Source organism: Pteropus vampyrus, unplaced genomic scaffold (assembly GCF_000151845.1).
Source record: "Pteropus vampyrus isolate Shadow unplaced genomic scaffold, Pvam_2.0 Scaffold135, whole genome shotgun sequence".
Taxonomy (NCBI): domain Eukaryota; kingdom Metazoa; phylum Chordata; class Mammalia; order Chiroptera; family Pteropodidae; genus Pteropus; species Pteropus vampyrus.
The window spans coordinates 5,681,179-5,699,972 of record NW_011888916.1 but is presented as its reverse complement, the minus strand read 5'-3'; the positions used below and the strand labels follow the sequence as shown (position 1 = coordinate 5,699,972).

Sequence of the window (18,794 nt, the reverse complement as noted above, 5' to 3'; positions counted from 1 at the left end):
ATTAAGAAAGGCCTTATAAAACACCCTGAGAGATAAGCTTAAAATAATAAGACTGTGTTAATGACTTGTCAGAGATAGCCAGTGATCAATTTTGATGGTTTACAGGAGTTGTCTTTTGCACATTGTCCTAATATTTAATTTAATTTGTTTATAAGAAAAACATTATATGCTTTCTTAACTATGTAAGGGGAAACATTGAGACACTTCTAAAACTTTACAAAACTGTGCTTTTGGGGCTTCTCAGTTATCTTCAAATAATTGCCATTATTATTTATAAAAATTAGTTTCTTCTGTATACATTGCATGGTTCAGCAATTCACAACTCCTTTTGAATTGTGAGTTTGTGAAAAAAAATCATTAAAGAATCACAAAGGGTCTTTATTTATATGGGTCCTGTCTATTGACATTGGTCTTTCAAAATTAATATTGAGAAAAAAATAAATGTTTAAGATAACAATAAATCTGTTATATGCATTTTTTATGAAAAGTAATTTTCTAAAAAATGAAATGAGTAAACTGATGTTTTACACTTTTGCAAATTTCCTTGGTATCTGACTTCATAAAAGGCAACTGGATTCTTGTATCTTCTGCATTCAACCTGTCGTGATATATTGTTTTGGTTAAAGTATATGAAGAAAATCTGGCCTCATACAGATCCGTAGTTGGAAAGGGAGGTTTAACAGGTTTTTTTTTTTTTCAGATAATTGTGGATATTCTTCTTTGATACTAAACAATAACTCGACAAGTGATAGTTTTCTAAAGGTTAGTTTCAGTGTGGTATCTGGAGCCATACCAATGTGCTTTTGGTACTTTGGTACAGTAAGAGCCATTGGTTTCTCGCACTTTGAATAGATCCTTTGCCCGTACATAATTTTATAACACTAAGCATTCTTCATTCATTTGGAGAGTATGGGTCCTCTGAGTTATGCACATTTTCTAATGTTGATGATTTCATTATATAATATCAAAAAATACATCTGTTAATATCATCACTAACCTCATTAGAAAAATCTTTAAGCATTGGGAAGCTGTTGAGCTCATAATGGCTAGTAGTTTTACAAAATTTTAATTTTTACTTGAAAACTCAAATTTTGTCACTGGCAATTAATACTGTCAGACCTGTTCCTTGAAGTGAGTCTTGCTTCTTTCATTTTGGAAGAAAATCCTGTCAAATACCTAAATCCAAATAACCAAAGTTTGTCTGCCAGTCACTTAAGTAATAATAGTGTTCCATGAAAAAAATAGCTCATTCAGCATACAACTCAAACAATTACAAAAGTGTGTTTTCCTCAACACAGCCATTATACTCTGCTATGCTGTGGGAGTGCTTTATGCATGTTTCCCATTTATCACATAGGATATTTAAAAATGTATACTCAAGAATCAAGTTTAATTAAAAGCAATAATTTTTACTAATTCAACAGGGACATTCTTAAGTGAAACTGGCATTTTTACAGTGAATACATGGCCCTGGAGACTTCACATTTTGGTGCCACTTCTTTGATTTATGTTAATGTACCAACAGTTTTACTCACCATTGCTTTTTCACCATCAGTGTAAAAAAAAAAAAACAGTGAAAAAAGTCAATTTTCATTTAAGTATTATTATCAAAATTATTTTGACATTGTGGAGTTCCTAAAATCATCTAAAGAACCCTCTGTCTGTAGTCTACACTTTGAAATTATTAGCATAGTTAATATGTTCCTAAGAAAATACTAAATACTTCTATAAGAAGAAAAGAAAAAATTTCAAATAGATTTTAGGAGTATTCCTTAACAGATGGACTATCTTCTCTGGCAAATGTATCCTCACAGAAAGCCTATTAGGAAAGTTAATATTTTTATAGAGAATAAATTTGAGGTTTGAGTAGCTCAAACCTCAAAGCTCAGAAGATAAGCCACAAACTGGGAGAAAATATATACAAAAGGTACATCTGATTATGGTCTATTATCCAAAACATACAAAGAACTCTTAAAACTCAACAATAAGAAAACGAACAACCCATTTAAAAAAATGGGTCAAAAGCCTTGAAAGACACCTCATCAAAGAAGATAAACAGATGGCAAATAAGCATATAAAAAGATGCTTCACATTATTTGTCATCAGAGAATTGCAAATTAAAACAACAATGAGATACCACTACACACCTATTAGAATGCCCAAAATCTAGAATATAGACAACATCAAATGATGGAGAGGTTGTGGAGCAACTGGAAGTCTCATTCATTGCTGGTGAGGATGCAAAATAGCATAGCCACTTTGGAAGACAGTTTGGCAGTTTCTTAAAAAACTAAACATAACTTAACCATATGATCCAGCATTTATGCTCCTTGGTATTTACCCATAGTAGTTGAAAACTTATATACACACAAAAAACTGTACACAAATGTTTGTAGAAGCTTTATTCACAATTACCATAACCTAGAAGCAACCAAGATATCCGTCAGTAGGTGAATGGGTAAATAAACTGTGGTACATCCAAACAACGGAATATCATTCATCACTGAAAGGAAATGAGCTCTTAAGCCATGAGAAGACATGGGTGAACTTTAAATACATATTACTAATTGAAAGTGAACAATTTGAAAAGGCTATATGCTGTCTGAGTTTAACTATATGACATTCTGGAAAAGGCAAAACTCTTCTCTTATCCTCAGGAATTATTAGTAGCCATGCTGGTGGTTAATGTTGATAACTAGAGACAAGCCCATTAAGGAGTCAGCCATCTGTAGTACCACATACTTTCAGTAACTGCTTTCCTCTAGCTCCTCCTATGACTGGGCTGTATGCAAAGGTCACAGTGGGATGTTAATCACCATTTCTCTCCTCTAGGCCCTAAAAATAATGATATATGGAATGATAACAGCTCTTCTGCCTGTGTCAGTATAGTTTCAAAGCCAGCTTTTACTTACCTTATCACATTTAAACCTTTTAAAAGTCCATCGAGGCAGTTACGGCAGGGATTACTCAGTTTAATTAATAAATGATGAAAGTCTGGCTTAGAGAAATGACTTTTCCAAGATCAGGAAGCTAGGTAGTACTTGAATCAAGGTTATTCTGGCTCCTGGTCAAGGTTTCTTTCCATTATGTTACACTGCTTCTGATTGTCAGTGACATTTATCATCATTACTATTTCATTGCCAGAGGATTTCACGGTGGGGGAGGAGGATATTGTGAAGGTAACGTGGCTTGAAATTTAGCCCGTGCTTCTTATCCAACTTTGCTTTATTTGTACTGAAATGGAATAAATCGAGCTAATTGTGACAATCATGTTAATGAATATGACTGAATAGAAATGACAGAATCAATGCATTTTGCTTTTTAAAAAAAGTTAATCAGGTCTTCTAACATTTGTAAAGTACGATGCCAAAAAGATCTTGATGCAAAAACAAAAATCTTTAATCAGACTAAATAAAACAATAATCAAATACATATGATTTTTTTCAGTATAATCTATATGGCAGCATACACCTCACATGATAGAAAATACTGGGTACTTATTTGACATTTGCATTTTCCATTCCAATATTTGTCTTCAGATAATTAGCTAGCCTGATTATAACACATGTTTGAATTGTTTTTATGAGCAACCCACTATTGTGTCTTTGGCTATCCCTATGAATTAATTTACAGGTATTTTGGTTTCCTTGTATATCAGTTTAATTCACACATCTCCAAAAGTTAGCAATGGATGTTTTCATTGTGCTACCGGATACCCTATTTTATTTCTAATAATAATAAAAGAAACTTCACTTTATATCATTGTTACATTAAATAGACATATGTTTTATTTCGTGAACAACAAGGAAAAACACCATCTTTGGGCTATTTAATAGTGTTTTAATTCCTCTATGTAGACAAAAGTAATAGGCACTCATATTTGCCCAAATTTAATTTAAACCTCAAAATAGTTATTTAATATCTGACCTACTATAAACTTTAATTAAAATATGTATATTGCTTTAATTAAAATATATATATGTATATTCTGTCTAAACTAGGCAGATTCTTTGGGTAGTGTTTTAGATCATAATAGTAATAAGAACAGTAAACTGAATGTGTGCCAGGTACTGTGCTAGGTGCTTTACATGCATTATAGATTCATAGTCTATACTTATGATCTGAAATTATGGATTAATATTGATTAAAGCATAAATGACATAGTTACTATATGTGGAAACTTATTTTAAAAATGCTTTCAGCAAATACTCCATTAGGTACTCTCCAAAAAAGATTTATAGAGTACTGCCCTGGGAATTAGAAAAGTGAGGTATTATTCTAATAATCCGAAAAGTAACAGACATGCGAGTGGTGGGGGGATGTATATGATAGCTTTATTTTAGGCTTGTTAGAGTTTCCTGGAGCCCCAGTCTATTGTCTAATGAGTAATAGCCTTGACTGTTGTCACATCTCACATATGGAAAAATTTCAAATGTTTAGAGCCTTCCAGGTAATGTAATACCTGGGTTATTAGAGTGGTCTTTCAGAAGTTAGCTTCAGAAATAATAGAAAATATCCAAAAAGTAAAATCCTTTTGTGAAATATGGTATCATTTTATTTACAAATGACGGATTTTACTTTTTGCAGATGTGTCTTGCTGAATCAGGGCTCTCTTATCCCTGCCATCGGCTGACAGTGGGAAGAAGATCTTCACCTGCACAGACCCGGGAACAGTCCGAAGAGGTAAGCCTATTTACCAGCTTTTCAATGAACAGAAGGCCTATCCTCTACCTACCTGCCCACTTCCTGTTCTTTTTTATCTGCCATAGCAATGAATAGATAAAGTTAATGTAGTGTGAATAAAGCCTCAGTAAATTCTTGAAGGCGGAAACTTTCCATGCGAGGTTATTACTAATGTGCTCTTTTTTTTTTCTTTAAGTTTCATGTTTCAACAGACAGAATTTGGGTGGATTGGTTGAAATGATTTTTACTTAGAACTGTCAGATTAACAAAGGGATTTTCTTTGCTGCTGATTATATAGTTGAGTACATTTATTAGGATTGATCCTGAAGTCCTTTAACTCATTGAGTTGGTACACCTTTGAGCCAGGCATTGTGCTTGATACTAGGTAACAAAAATGAATAACAGTGTACCTGCATCAAGATGCTCAGAGTCAAAGGTAATAGATAATAATAATAACAATGTAATAAAGGTAATAAATGCTAGCAGTTAGAGCAGCAGGGTGCTATAGAAACAAAGAAAAGGAGCAGATAAGATTGAACATGTTCATGTGTGTGATGTGCCTGTGTCTGTCCTTGTGAGTCTCTACGATATTAAAAGGCAATATCTTTTCCATGGCTACATGTGTCCAACTATGACTGGTTATAAGGAAATGGGGTAGTGAGCCTTAATATTACAGTTTATCCATTTGAAAAGTTATCCATTTATTGTGCTCCTACTGTGTGCTAGGAAAAGTCATTACCATGACATAAAAAGTGTATGCAACAGAGGTCATAACTTAATAGCACAGAAAAAGTTTATTTACATCAGTGTTTTTCAGGCTAGAGCATGATCCAAGTATTTAAAGGCTTAGGCTGATTTAGTAAAACCATTTTCTACTTACATTCTATACAAAATATGGTTGCAAATTTTTGTTGAAACTGACCATATATTTTGGACATATTATGGAAGCTGTCACAGCACCTCTCCAGCCATCCTCTGAATATATATTTCTGTCACTTAAATATGTGAAACAGAAATGAGACTACATAAATGAAATTCTAGTCTATGATCATCCTATGAAAATGATAATTTGCTACTTTGGTTTTTAACATTTTTTTTTTAGAAATTCACAAAGAAAGAAGTTTTTTCCCCTTGCTACAAATACTACAGTACTATTTTCTTGGGCCTCTAAAAATGTTAATTTCCTTTAAAAAGCCCATACTGTTTTCCCCAATATTTTATCTTACTAATCCTCTTCCTAGCTGCTTGGGTGGATCAGTATAGGGACCCCCTGGACCCAAGCTCCTTGGGAATTGTCTAATCCTTAGTTGACAGTGGAGGAATACCCCAAGAATAACAAAAAAACAAAAAACAACAAAAAAACCCACAAATTTTAAACATAGTTAATGTTAAAACCATTATAACTTCAATTAAGGAAACATCTGTTGAATGCTCATTATGTGCTAGTTAGATGACTGTAAACTGTTAATTTTCATATTGTATAATTAATGAGAAAATTGAGGCAAGCACCAGAAACTAGGGGAGCACAAATATAGGGGTGTGGTATAATTTTCAAGAATGTTTGCAGGCAAAAGCCTTGTTTGCCTTATCCATCTCACACTAGCCCGAATACCTAGTGTGCTGCCTGGCACATACCAGCCATAGAAAAAATATATGTGAATGAATACTTTAAAAAATAAAAGAAGAAAAGCTACAGGAGTTGACATCCAAATCGAATTATAAAGAATGAGTCACAGTCAGCCACATGAAGAAACATGGAAATGGTATTCCATTCAGAGGAAACAGTATAATCTGATTAGTAAATGGGGACAGAGCAGTGCCGTTTGGTGTTTGTGCAAAATAAAACAGAAGACAAAGATACGGGATGAGGCCAAGGTGAGTAGGTCTTGTATGTCTAATGGAGAACTTGTACTCTGGGGAGCAATAGAAGACAAGTGGGGAATGGTTTGGGGGTGTTTGTTTGTTTGTTTGTTTTTTCCCAAATCCACATTTTAGAGAAGAGCACTTTGGCTGCTATGCAGGGGCTAGATACAGACGGAGAAATCAGATATGAATCTATCACACTGGTATAGGCAAAAGATAATGACTTCCTGAACTAGAACGTCAGTAGTAGAAAGAGAGGAGGATAGGGATTCAGGAAATGTTTTAGAAAGAAAATTATAGGACTAGTAACTAATAGGATCTGTGGGAGAAGAGCGATATTTAGGTTTTGGCTTGAGTGACTAAAGATTCATTCAGTATTCAATAAATTCTGATTATATACCTGCTCTACACCTGGTGCTGGTATAAGTGCTGGGAATATGGCTGTGAACAGTCTTTCCATAAAGGGGTTTGTACCTAACAAAAAAATAAAAGTGAATGCAGATAATTGCCAAAAATCTTTATTCCAATTTTTAAAACTCGATGAGACACATATTTAGCTTGTCTGCCTGTGGTGCAATGCTACATACTGTTGGCTCCTAAACTACAGTTCCTCAACATCCCTATGTGAATGCCCACTGCAGATTCGCTCTCTACAAAACTGCACCTACCATGTCTCCCCCAAAATCTATCTCCTCACCCATATGAATGCTTATCATCAACTCAAGCCAAAAACTTTGTTTCAGTCACTGAGGGACTTGCTGTTCTTTGAAACTATTCCTTCCAACTGATCTAATACATCAAGATTTTTAGGATCCTTTTTTTTTCTATTCATATAAGGTTATTTTCACATTAGCATCCAATTTGTTACATTACTTTGTTTGTTGAGAAGTTTCTTGCTATTAGAGTTTATGTTCTGGCCATTACCTGGATTTTACCCCATCTAACCTCTCCAGCAACATGGGTTAGGTAGAAGGGGTCTCGTGCATTTTACCCTCCCCCTCTCTATTGGTTCCTTTTCTTCATCCTAAAAACATGTTCCAGTCTTCTCATCCTAAAAAAAATATTCCTTCAAACCAGGCTTCCCCTCAAGCTTTAGCTTCATCTTTCCTTCTTTTTTTTTTTTTTTTCCATAGTCAAGCTTCATAGAGTAATCTATATTAGATGTCTGTTTCTTCATCTTCTATTAACTTAACTTACTACAACTTGGCTTTTTTCTACCATGTGACTAAAATTGAATATAACTATTAGAGTTAGATAATAGTTTTTGTAAGAGACCATGCTACACCATCTCTTTTCATTTTCACAGCCACCTTTGTGGGTCAGTATTAATCACATTCTACAGTGGGGATGCAAAGGCATACAAAAGATGGATGGTAGAGTATTCAATGCCAAGTCTTTTGATTATTAATTCAGGCTTCTTTGTTGTGTTTTTTGTTGTTGTTGTCATAATACCATAGCTATCTCTTTCTTAATCCTCATTCTACTAAACCTGTTTACAGTTCTTGTCTCCATTGAAATTTCCTTAGACCTTGCTTCTAAGATTCTTTCTCTCAATTGACTTTCTAATCTTTGACAGTATCTCTCCATCTCTTTTACCATTTCTCTTTCACCAATTGAAATATTTATATATTCATATATTTATATATTTAATATTAATTTATATATTTATACTTACATATTCATGTATTTAATATATAATTATATGTATGCATATTCTCTTATCCTTATCACTTTTTTTCCTTTATTTTTTAACTGAGTGATCTTATTCATTCCTATAACCTCAACTATTATTTATATGCTGATTACTTCCAAATCTAAATCTTTTCTGGGCCTCTTTTCTGAGCCGCTAAGATTTTTTTTCCAGCTGCCCACTGGATGTTTTTACCAGGTTGTCCTACAGCTTCCTCAAATTTATTCTATGTAAGAACTGGCCTCAGTATCCTCCCTCACCAAACCTGACCTTCTCTACCTTCTGAATCATCTAAATTATGATGTGTTTTCCTCTTCCATTTTTTTCATCCTCAAATATAATTAGTCAATGGTTTTTATCAGTTCTGCTGAAGTATATTTTAAGTCTGTTCCCTCCATTCAATTCACACTGCTACTGCACAAGTGCTCTCACTTGTAACTTTGAAGTATGTCTCCTTTCTCATATTTTCAGGTCTAATCTTCCATATGGTGCCACACTACCCCAAACACACATAGTCATATGCAGAGCCATCAGAGTTGTTCTTTTGAACAATCCTCTGCCTAAAAACCTTTAGTGATTTCTCTGTTGCCGTTAGAGTAAAGTCCAGATACCTTAATGTGCCAGTTTAAGGGCTACAGTCTAGTTCCATCTACAATCTAGTTCCATCACATCTTTTGTCCTCACTGCCAGTCCACATTCCTCTCCCATACATAGAGCTGATGATTCAGTTTGCTTTTCTGAAGTCTTCATTGATTTTTTAAAATACCCAATTCCTTGCCTGAGTTTTTTCTCTGTCTAGAGTACAGCTCCCTCCCTACCAGTTTTCCATTACACACACTCCACAACATTGATATCTTTTTGTAAGGTATGGATTAATTGTTAGCACTTATGTGAAGCCTTGCACAGTTGTCTTCCCTGATCCCGGAGTAACTGACTGTTCTCTCCTTTATTCTTCTTTATTTATACCTTTATTGTATCTCTTATCATACTGAAAAAGACATATTTGCAACTAAATATATCTTCCTTTAGAATGAGGATTTCTTGAAGGCTGGAACCATGTTTTATCTCTGTATCCGTAGCTTTTAACCTGGTACTTTGACATAATAAGTAGTTGGTGAAAGGAATATCTACTTCAAGTATAAGTTTGCCTTAGTACCAAGTATATATGAGTTCTTATTTTTTGTCTGAAACAGTTTAGTTATTATCTCCTTTAGGAAGTTTGCCCTGATCCTCCCATTCCCAGTGCATTAAATGCTCTCCTCTGAACTTACCTGTCATACACTTATTACTAGGTATTATAATTATCTTTTTATTTTGTATGGTATTCTTTAAGAGAACATAGTCTATATCTTTCATAGAGGTCCAGACAGCATGGTATTTAGTAGGGGTTCGTAAGTGTTTGTTAAATGATAAAGGGAATAAATGAGTATAATAAACAGCTAAAGTAGAATCACAATTTTTTTAGCTGTTTTTAAAATTCTGAACAAATAACTCCTCTGAATTCAAAGAATTTTAGGGCAGCCATGAATGAACCAAGAGATTATCTATTCTCATCAGCAAACATTAATGAAAAAAAAGATTGTTTATCTCATTTTTTAGGAAAAGCTTTTCCTAACCTGTTAGATGGCTGATAAGAAAATGTGAAGAGATTGGAAGTTCCTTATACATAATTAAGTAGCTCATTCTTGCAGATACTTCAATAATTCATATTTGAAATATACTTTTTTCAACAAAATCGGCTTTTTAGATACCTCCCTTTGAAGATGTAGAATTTTGCTTTCTGGGATAGTAAGAGATTTGGGAATTCTATACTGCGTGAAGATAAAATGAATGATAAGTTACATGGGCACAAAATTAAATCACCATCTTAGTATGAGGTGAAATCCTAATGTTAGGAAAGGGGCTATTATTTGATTGAAAAATGAATTAGGAAAATGGGGGATAAGGTAAAAGGGGTGAGGAAGAAAAGATGATATGTAGAACAGTCCCTTTCTTTTCACCCCTGTGTCCGTCCATCCTCCTTCTTAATCTGATGCCTCTTGAAGAAGGGGTGAGTACTAGGCAAGACTAAGTGAAGGCTGAGATGATAGTGTAGTTGATAGAGGGTGTGAGAAGGTTTATTATACCGGACCTTTGTTTCTTTCCACTTGTCTAGGAACCTGGATGAGCATCCAACAGGAACATGTAGTGTACCTTTTAGATCCTGAGCCTTTACCTGTTTAAAACTGAGCCTCAAAGTCCAAGGGAACTTGATATTCTAGATATTTGCCTGCCTGAAACACACGGGAATTCAAGCACAAGTGTGATGTTAGTAAATGTGTTATTTTGTAGAGGAGGCTCCCTCACTGCTTTGACATTTGAAGGGGTTTTGCATTTTTAAGGTGTTGCATTGCTAAAATCAGGAGAGGATCTTGGCTCTACAAAGCAAAATACTGAAGTAGGATTAGGATCACAAGTAGAACCAAGGTTTCTGTGAGAAATAATGGTACAGTCAGAAGAGCGGATAGACAGCTTAGGGGAAGGGCCATTCAATTTTATTCCTCCAATAAGTATATGTTCATTACCTTCTCTGTTCACACTATTTGGAAGACTGTCTTTATGAAGGAAAATGTTGCAGTTCTGAGCATTAATGCTTGGTTATGCCCAAGGAGGAAATGTTAAGCCTACTGAGTCAATTGGAGTGAATGTCTTGGCTTCCTCATTTGGAGCTATAAGGCTCACCAAATCAGTAGTTTTTTAAATTGTTCCACATTATTTCGAGAGCCTTTGAAGATACACCATCTGTCAAAAGGATATGAGGAAGAAAAGGCCCCGCCCAGGAGCATTAGGCTCCCCAGTGCCCTCTCTCTGCATTAGCCAGAGTAGCCTTACTTTTATATATTGTGTGCACTGCAGTTTTATAAAATGTTATGCTTGGGGCTGGGTGAAGGAGGTAACCCTGTGAAAAGAAGTTTGAAAACACTGATGAGACGTCTTTAAAATCCCTTCCAGCTTTAAAATCTATGATTCTATTGCTGTCCAAACTCTAGCATGCCCTATAGCTAAGTTTTATGAATCTTTGATTCTAAGTTTCTCTTAATGCTTTTCTGGCAAATATTTATCTCTGACTTAGGCTCTTTTGCATAGACTGAGGAATCAAATTGTTTCCCCATTCACAACTTAAGTACATAGTGCCATATTTTAAAAGATAGAAATTTCATTTATTTGTCTTTATTTGTTGCTCATAGCACTGGCAGACTTTTAGCCAGATACTTTACTGGAGCCCTGTTCTCATCCAAGGCATAAATACTTGTCAGTATTCATAACTCAGTTTAAATGTTTTAAGTCTCAGTATTTTTGAAATCCCATTCTAACTAGAGATCAGCAGCCTAGTTCTGAAGTTGTTTTTAATTGTAATACCTTACATCTCAACTGATGTTGCTGAAAACAAAATAAGCAGAACATGTTTATCAGTGCCCACTATATAGTAGTATATTCTCAATAATATACTACTTTATTTAATACAAGTATCATTATTGCATCTCATATTTAATAGCCTTCAGTTTACAAAGAACTTTCATATATAGTATATTTCGTGCTATCTTCTAATAATACTGTGAGAATAGTGTACCATATTCACTAATGAGAAATTTGAGAACCATTGCAGTAAGGAAGTGCCAAGTTTGAAAATGCTACCATTACTTTACCTGACAAATATAGATTTATGTGAGCTTTTTGAAAGACTCATATAGCTTACTTAGTCTCTGATCTCTCCTACTGTACCTATCTCCTCATTTATTGAGCAAATATTTGTTGAGCACTTAATTGTGTTACTATAGGCTAGGGATAAAAACCACAAAAACCCTGTCTTCGTTGAGTTTGTAAGCATCCTTCTTCTTCTTCAGTCTCTAACCTTTAGTCTAGGGGTATCATCACAAATTTAGAAATATATGTAAGCCTTAAACTGAAAAATATTGAGCTTTGCTCTAGCAAATGGCTTCTTCTTTAATAAAACTTTTATAATGCTAAATGTGATTATATAACTTATACAATGGAATTTGATTACCTAAAGTCAATGTAAAACTAATCAGGACTTTCTTTATATAGCAAAGCACCGATGTTCATATGGTTAGTGATAGTGATGGAGATGACTTTGAAGATGCTTCCGAATTTGGGGTGGATGATGGTGAAGTATTCGGCATGGCGTCATCTGCCCTGAGAAAATCTCCAATGAGTGAGTATTAATAGCTCTTTGGGTCCAGCATTATATTTCTCCCTCCTAGTGCCAAAACTTATGAAGAAAAGTGAACTCGAAAATGTCTTTCTGACCTTCAAGTTTGGAGAGAGAAAATATAACAAAATATATTTGTTAGAACCAGAGCTTCTTGAGTTTTGATTTTATTAAGCCCAACATTTCCCAGTGCTTTAGTAAACTTTATTAAAACTGCAAGGGAATATTAACTTCTGTTTCACATGTATAATTATTTATGAATTTGTCTCTTTAAACCTAGAGGTAGATAAACAAATAACTGTACTTTCTGTGACTGTACTTGTTTCCCCACATCTTATTGGAGATCTCAGTTTTGAGAGTAGTAATATCACTTTTCCATTCACTGGTACACATCTTTGAAAGGAAAAAAATAAACTAAATGTGCCATCTTCCTCACTTTCACCTTGTAAGATGCATACTATAGAATCACAAGTGGTTGCTATATGCAAAATGACCTTTAAAAAAAGTCCTTAAATGGCTCATTTACTCTGAAATTAGGAAATTCCTGTGGGCAGAAATAGATATGATATTTACATAAAATTGATTTTTTCTGATTATTAAGGTCTTTAAAGTAATTTCACATTTTTAAATATAATTTAATCACAAGATGTCATTTCAAGAAAACATTGAAATTCTAATTGATGTCTGGCACATATTTTAAACGCTTTTTAGCAGAATTGTGTCAGTCGATTTTCCAAAATTTATGAGCTTGAATTTTTTTTAAGTTTCTTTTTTAAGGTTTGATGAAATCTTCTAATGTATATCGAGTTAAAATGTCTCCTCAGATATATCACAGAAGCTAAAATTTAATTTTATTTCTTCTTTATTGATTAAATATATTTCTTATATGTGGGATTAGATGTTATGTGGTTTGTTTTTTGTGTCTATTTGTTTTGTTTTTTTTGTTTTTGTTTTTTCTTTTGTTTGTTTTTTAGTGCCAGAAAACGCAGAAAATGAAGGAGATGCCTTATTACAATTTACAGCAGAGTTTTCTTCAAGGTAGGGTTAGGACCTTAACTATATAAAATTGATGTTCTTTTAATGCTACTGTGATTTTTCTGGAGCAATTGTAATCATAAGTTGATTGTTTTTAATTTCTCCTTAAAGTATTCAAAGGATACATTTATCAATCTATATAGTCTTGATAGTAAAACACGTATATTTCAGTGTCAGATAACTAATAAACCACATGCCATTTCAGAGATGTATTCATCTTATCTTTATATCTTTATTGAAGCACAATAACTTAATATCTTGACTATATTCTCAAAGGACTAGGTTGTAGTATAATACTTTTTAATATATCCTAGGAAAAACAAAATATCCTGTAAAATAATATTACATAAAAAGATAATTTAATTTTTTTAATGTAAGTTTTTTATTTTAATATTTGTTTCAGAATCATTTAGCATTTTTTCTTTTAAGAGTCTAATATAATATGTTTTATATGCATTTGAAATTTCCTTAAGGTGTTTATAAAGATTTGAATATTTAACCCTAAGTTTTCATGTGAATGATATTTCTCTTTAGTTCTGTTTTCCTCTGTAATACTATAATTTGGAAATTTTGTAGGATACCATTTTTTTGCCCTCTCTGTTGGACTTGCAGAACTAAAATGGAAAGTTAAGGACACCGTAACTAGGAAAATCTTATGAAAGTGGGTAACCTAGAATTGCTCCTTATAAATGGCATGGTTTTGTGGCACTTATTAAATACATTTGCTAGATGTACTTATTATATATATCAGTATAGGCTGATATTCTTCTAAGAAGAATTCTAAAAATGAATGAAATTCATTGCCAGAACTTTAAAGAAATGTTTTAATGATTGGTCTGTTCTTAACAGACATTAGCCCCAACATTTGCTTGTTATTGGATAGAGTTGTGAAACTTTGATGTAAATTTGAAATGTATTTTAATTAATAGACACAATTTTTTCTATAGATATGGTGACTGTCATCCTGTATTTTTTATTGGCTCATTAGAAGCTGCTTTTCAAGAGGCCTTCTATGTGAAAGCCCGAGATGTAAGTGCAATCTTACCTTTTCTGATTAAAAGTGCATCCCATAAATTTACCACTAGGCCCGAGGCAATGCTTGGTGTTTTCTGTTGTTTTTCAGACTGAAGTCTTGATTTTGTTTCTGCTTCATCTACCAACCTAATCATCAGCAAGATACCCATTTCAGAAGGGTAGTAGTATGATACGGTACTGCTGTCTCTTGCAAAAGGCTTTGGCAAGCTCTGAAACAGGATTTTTTGTAGGGAAGAGAAAGGCAGACATGCTTAGAAGGGACCCGGCTACTTGTTTGTATTCTTTTCAGTTATGTAATTGACAGTTTCTTGCTAAAGGATTTGTTCTTCAGTCTTTTCCCAAAATGATTATTTCATTTGATAATATATAGTTAATAACTACAATATTTTTTCCCCAAAAGTCATTTTAGACAACAGAAATATTCTTCCTTAAATACAGAAATGGGCTTTGTAATTTTGAAACCAAGAGATTGATGTTTATAACAAAAATTGAGAAGATACATTTTAAACAAGAAGGTTCTGTGAAATCACTTATATGCTGACACAGCTGTCCAGTAATCTGGCTCCTGCCTCTTCCCATTCCCTGACTTACACTTAATAAATCTAGCAGTAGTGTACCATTTGTATTTTTCCGTAATCTTACTCTTTTTTTCATGCTTCCTAACACTGTCAGGAATGCCTTTCATCCTGCTCTTTGCCTGGTTGACTCTTCCACTTCCTCTGAGTCTTCCACTGCAGTCACATTGACCACACCCTGTCCTTTGGTATTTTGCAGATACCTTTTCTTATCTTATTGTTACACTTAACACATCGCCTGTAATTGCTTGTAATTATCCATTCTCTCTCTATATAGGTCTTCTCAAGAGATTTTATTTTCTTTTTAGCAGTGACTGTGTACCTTGCATCCCTATACATAGTAAATATTCTATATATTCGATGAATGAAAGAAAAACAGAGGAAGGAGTAGTGTATCAATGGAATAGGGGGAAAGTTATTGGAATTAAAGAGGGCAAGGTATTTTTAGAATAGAGTGCGAAGATGCCTCTGAAATTTTTAGTTTCTAGTTTCTGTTCAACTCTGACCTAAAGAAAAATTTATTTTAAATAAATTTTAAAAATTGTCTTCTTCCAAATCAATAATTCGTGATGAAACTTAGAGCTATCATTTAGTTTAATGAAGTAGATTAAGAAATATAAGCATAAACCGTTCTTTATCCTAAGAATAGTGGAATAGCCAATTATAAAGGCTGTTTTAAGCATCTGTTTTTCTAAACTCTTAAATCCGTATACAATGGATGTTATTTTTGAGGAAATACATATTTATAATAATACATTTATAGTTTTCATAAGTACAGGTTTATAGAAAATACTGAAAAGCAAAAAGAAAATATTCTAACAAAGATTAAAGGTTAACTTTGTGATATGTTTTTTCATAACTTTATTGTATATTTCAATGAGTACATTTGTGCATATTTAATACATAATTGAGTCATGTTATAATTTTGTTAAAACAGCTTATTTTCACCTTTTAATATTATTTTCTTAATTATATTTTATTTTTTAACTTTTTATTGAAACAATTTTAATTCAGGAAAAGCAATACAATAAATACCCAAGTTCCCTATACCTAGATTTAATAATTACTAAAATTTTGCTATTTTTGCTTCTTCTGTATTCAGAGTATTTAAAAGTTTAATGGAGTTTTAAGCCTTAAAAACTTAAAAAGTTTATAAGTGCTGTTCACTTATGAAAGAATAGCATTTGAAATTAAATTATTTATATTTTTTGTACTTATTTAAGTATGTGATTTTGATGAATAAATTATTTTGGTAATTTTTTTTAGTTCCTCTTATTGAAATGGCAAACATTTATTAGAACAGAAAATAAATTTAAGATTTATTATTCAAAATTCAAAAACAAATGTAAAAGGAATATAAAGTTTCTCATGTGATTTTTTTTAAGTTTGTAGCAGTTAAATGTTTGAAATTATTAAAACTTAAACTGCACGTGAATGTTTAGGATACCCTTGTATGTTCATTATTTTTTGCTAAACCATTTCAAAGTAACACACATCATATTTTATCCCTAAAAACATCTGCATGCATTTTTCAAAAATAATGATAGTCTCCAACATAATCATGATACCATTATCACATATAACAAAATTAACAATAATTCCCAAATATCATCTAATAGTCAGTACATATTCATACTTCACAGTTGTCCCAATATGTCTTTTTAACTGTTTCTTTTTGTTTTTTTTTTTTTTTAAGCTACAATACATGCAAGGAAGATGAATTATGTATTTGGTTGTTAGATTTCTTAAATCCCTTTTAAGCAAGCACCTCTTCTCTCTTGTTTTTTTCCCATGACATTTGCTTTGTGAAGAAACATGCTCGATGACTTACACGTTGTTCCAAATTCTGGATTTGTGTGATTATTTCCTTATGATATTATTTAACTTGCTCCTCTATCTCTGTATTTCCTGAGAAGTGGATATTAGGTCTAAAAGCTTTGTTCAATTCAAGTTTAACTTTTTTTGCAAGAACGCTGTGTAAGTAATGCTAAATACTTTATTATAATAGGATTTTTAATGGTTGTGAGTCTCTCATTGTGTGGCCATGTTATTATATTTAAACAATGACTTATTGTTGGATATAAACATATTTGAAAGAGTACATAATTATATCTTTAAAATAATATATTTTTTCAATTTATTCTTTGATAAGAACGTATTTGGGATGTGTCCGTCTCTTTCCAGCAAGATTGCTAAGCAGTTGAAATAACTGGAAAACGTCAGGGCTTTTTGTTACTTAAACTGTAACTCCAAAATAGGCATAGATATCTTTTAAATCCCATTTTAAAAGCTACTGTAAGTAAGATACACTGTGTATATCTTAAACATTATAACTTTACATAAAGAAACTTATTTACATTTTCAGTATGTTAGACAAAAAAAATCTTTTATTAATTGTCTTATACAGTAAATTGGCATTTGAATTTATTCAGACTAATGATCCCCAGGGGAGCATAAACTCTTGCTTATTAATTTCTGGGTATTTCTAATGAAACAATTGATTGTTTTTGATTAGTGTCTTGGTCTTTTAACAGATAAAAATAATTGCTTCATCTAATTAAAAGTTTTACTTATATTAGATTCATGCCAAAATCCACTGACCTCTTTGGACTCCTAAACTCTTTATCTTTCTCCCCTTGTCTTCTTTCCTCATTTCTCTTTTCCAGATTAGAAATCAGCAGTTTACTTATTATTATATTACTCTAAACTTAAGTAAAATTTATTCACTTAAGTAAAATGGATAAATTATTTAAAATTAAATCTAAGCAGATACATTTATTATGGTCATCAACCAAATTATGCACATCTCTTTTTAATTAAAGAGTACTATGTAAATATACAAATCGTACTTCAGATTTACATAGTACTCTGGTTTCTAAAACATTTTCCTATATATTTCATTTGAATCCCACAACAAACCAGTATGAAATCAGCATTGCCATTGTAGGAATGAGAAAGCTCAGAGAAGCTACATGACTTGCTCAAAGACACATAATAATAAGTAGTGAGGCCGAATAAGAGCTCAGACGTTCCAACACAGTTAAGTATGTTTTATGCTATACCACCATACTTCAGTTTTCAATGCTAACTTCTGTACGGAAGGATTCAGTTACCAAACTTCAATCTACTTTTCAGATTTCACTTTTGAGAAATGTGAAAACAAATCTTTTTCAATATTATTTTTTAAAACTCTTGAATGAATCGTTTTCAAGAAAATAGTTTGCTGATGTTCAAATATTTTAAAGCGAGTGTGACCGATACTATGACATTCTTACTAAATTTCTTTCATCTTAAATATCACATGTTTAATTTAAACTGTGGGAGGCACATTAATTTTACCAGGGCAACAGATGAGCCTCAAGCACCAACATTCTTCACTTGAAGTGAGAAATTGAGTTCCAAGAGTAAATAAAAACAAGATTGAAGGTTTAAATCCTCTGCTAGGCTTTTTGAACTTATATACTCATTAAATGTTTATTGGAGTGGTGGGATTACAAAGGATTTGGGGAGCTTCATCAACTGGTATATAGTTAATCACTAAGTAAAACACTACATTTGATAAAGTGTTTCTCACGATGCCACATTCAATCCATCTTAATGAAAACTGCTTCAAACTGATTTCATTTGAGAGCACTTGGTGGTGAGAGTGCTCGTAGTTCTTTCTGCCTTTTTCATGAGGAATTTACAGTACTGTCCAAAGCAG

At 32.7% G+C, this 18,794-nt stretch overlaps 1 protein-coding gene across 2 annotated transcripts in view; it reads left to right on the top strand.

Moving 5' to 3' along the window:
- FAF1 (Fas associated factor 1) overlaps positions 1 to 18,794 on the top strand; it is a 377,081-nt gene that overhangs the window by 233,001 nt on the left and 125,286 nt on the right. For both annotated transcript variants that reach the window (XM_011367679.2, XM_023535057.1), the window contains exons 9-12: positions 4,588 to 4,683; positions 12,323 to 12,449; positions 13,421 to 13,484; positions 14,429 to 14,510. In XM_011367679.2, coding sequence (XP_011365981.1) covers positions 4,588 to 4,683; positions 12,323 to 12,449; positions 13,421 to 13,484; positions 14,429 to 14,510 — 369 coding nt within the window. The remainder of the gene's footprint in view (positions 1 to 4,587; positions 4,684 to 12,322; positions 12,450 to 13,420; positions 13,485 to 14,428; positions 14,511 to 18,794) is intronic.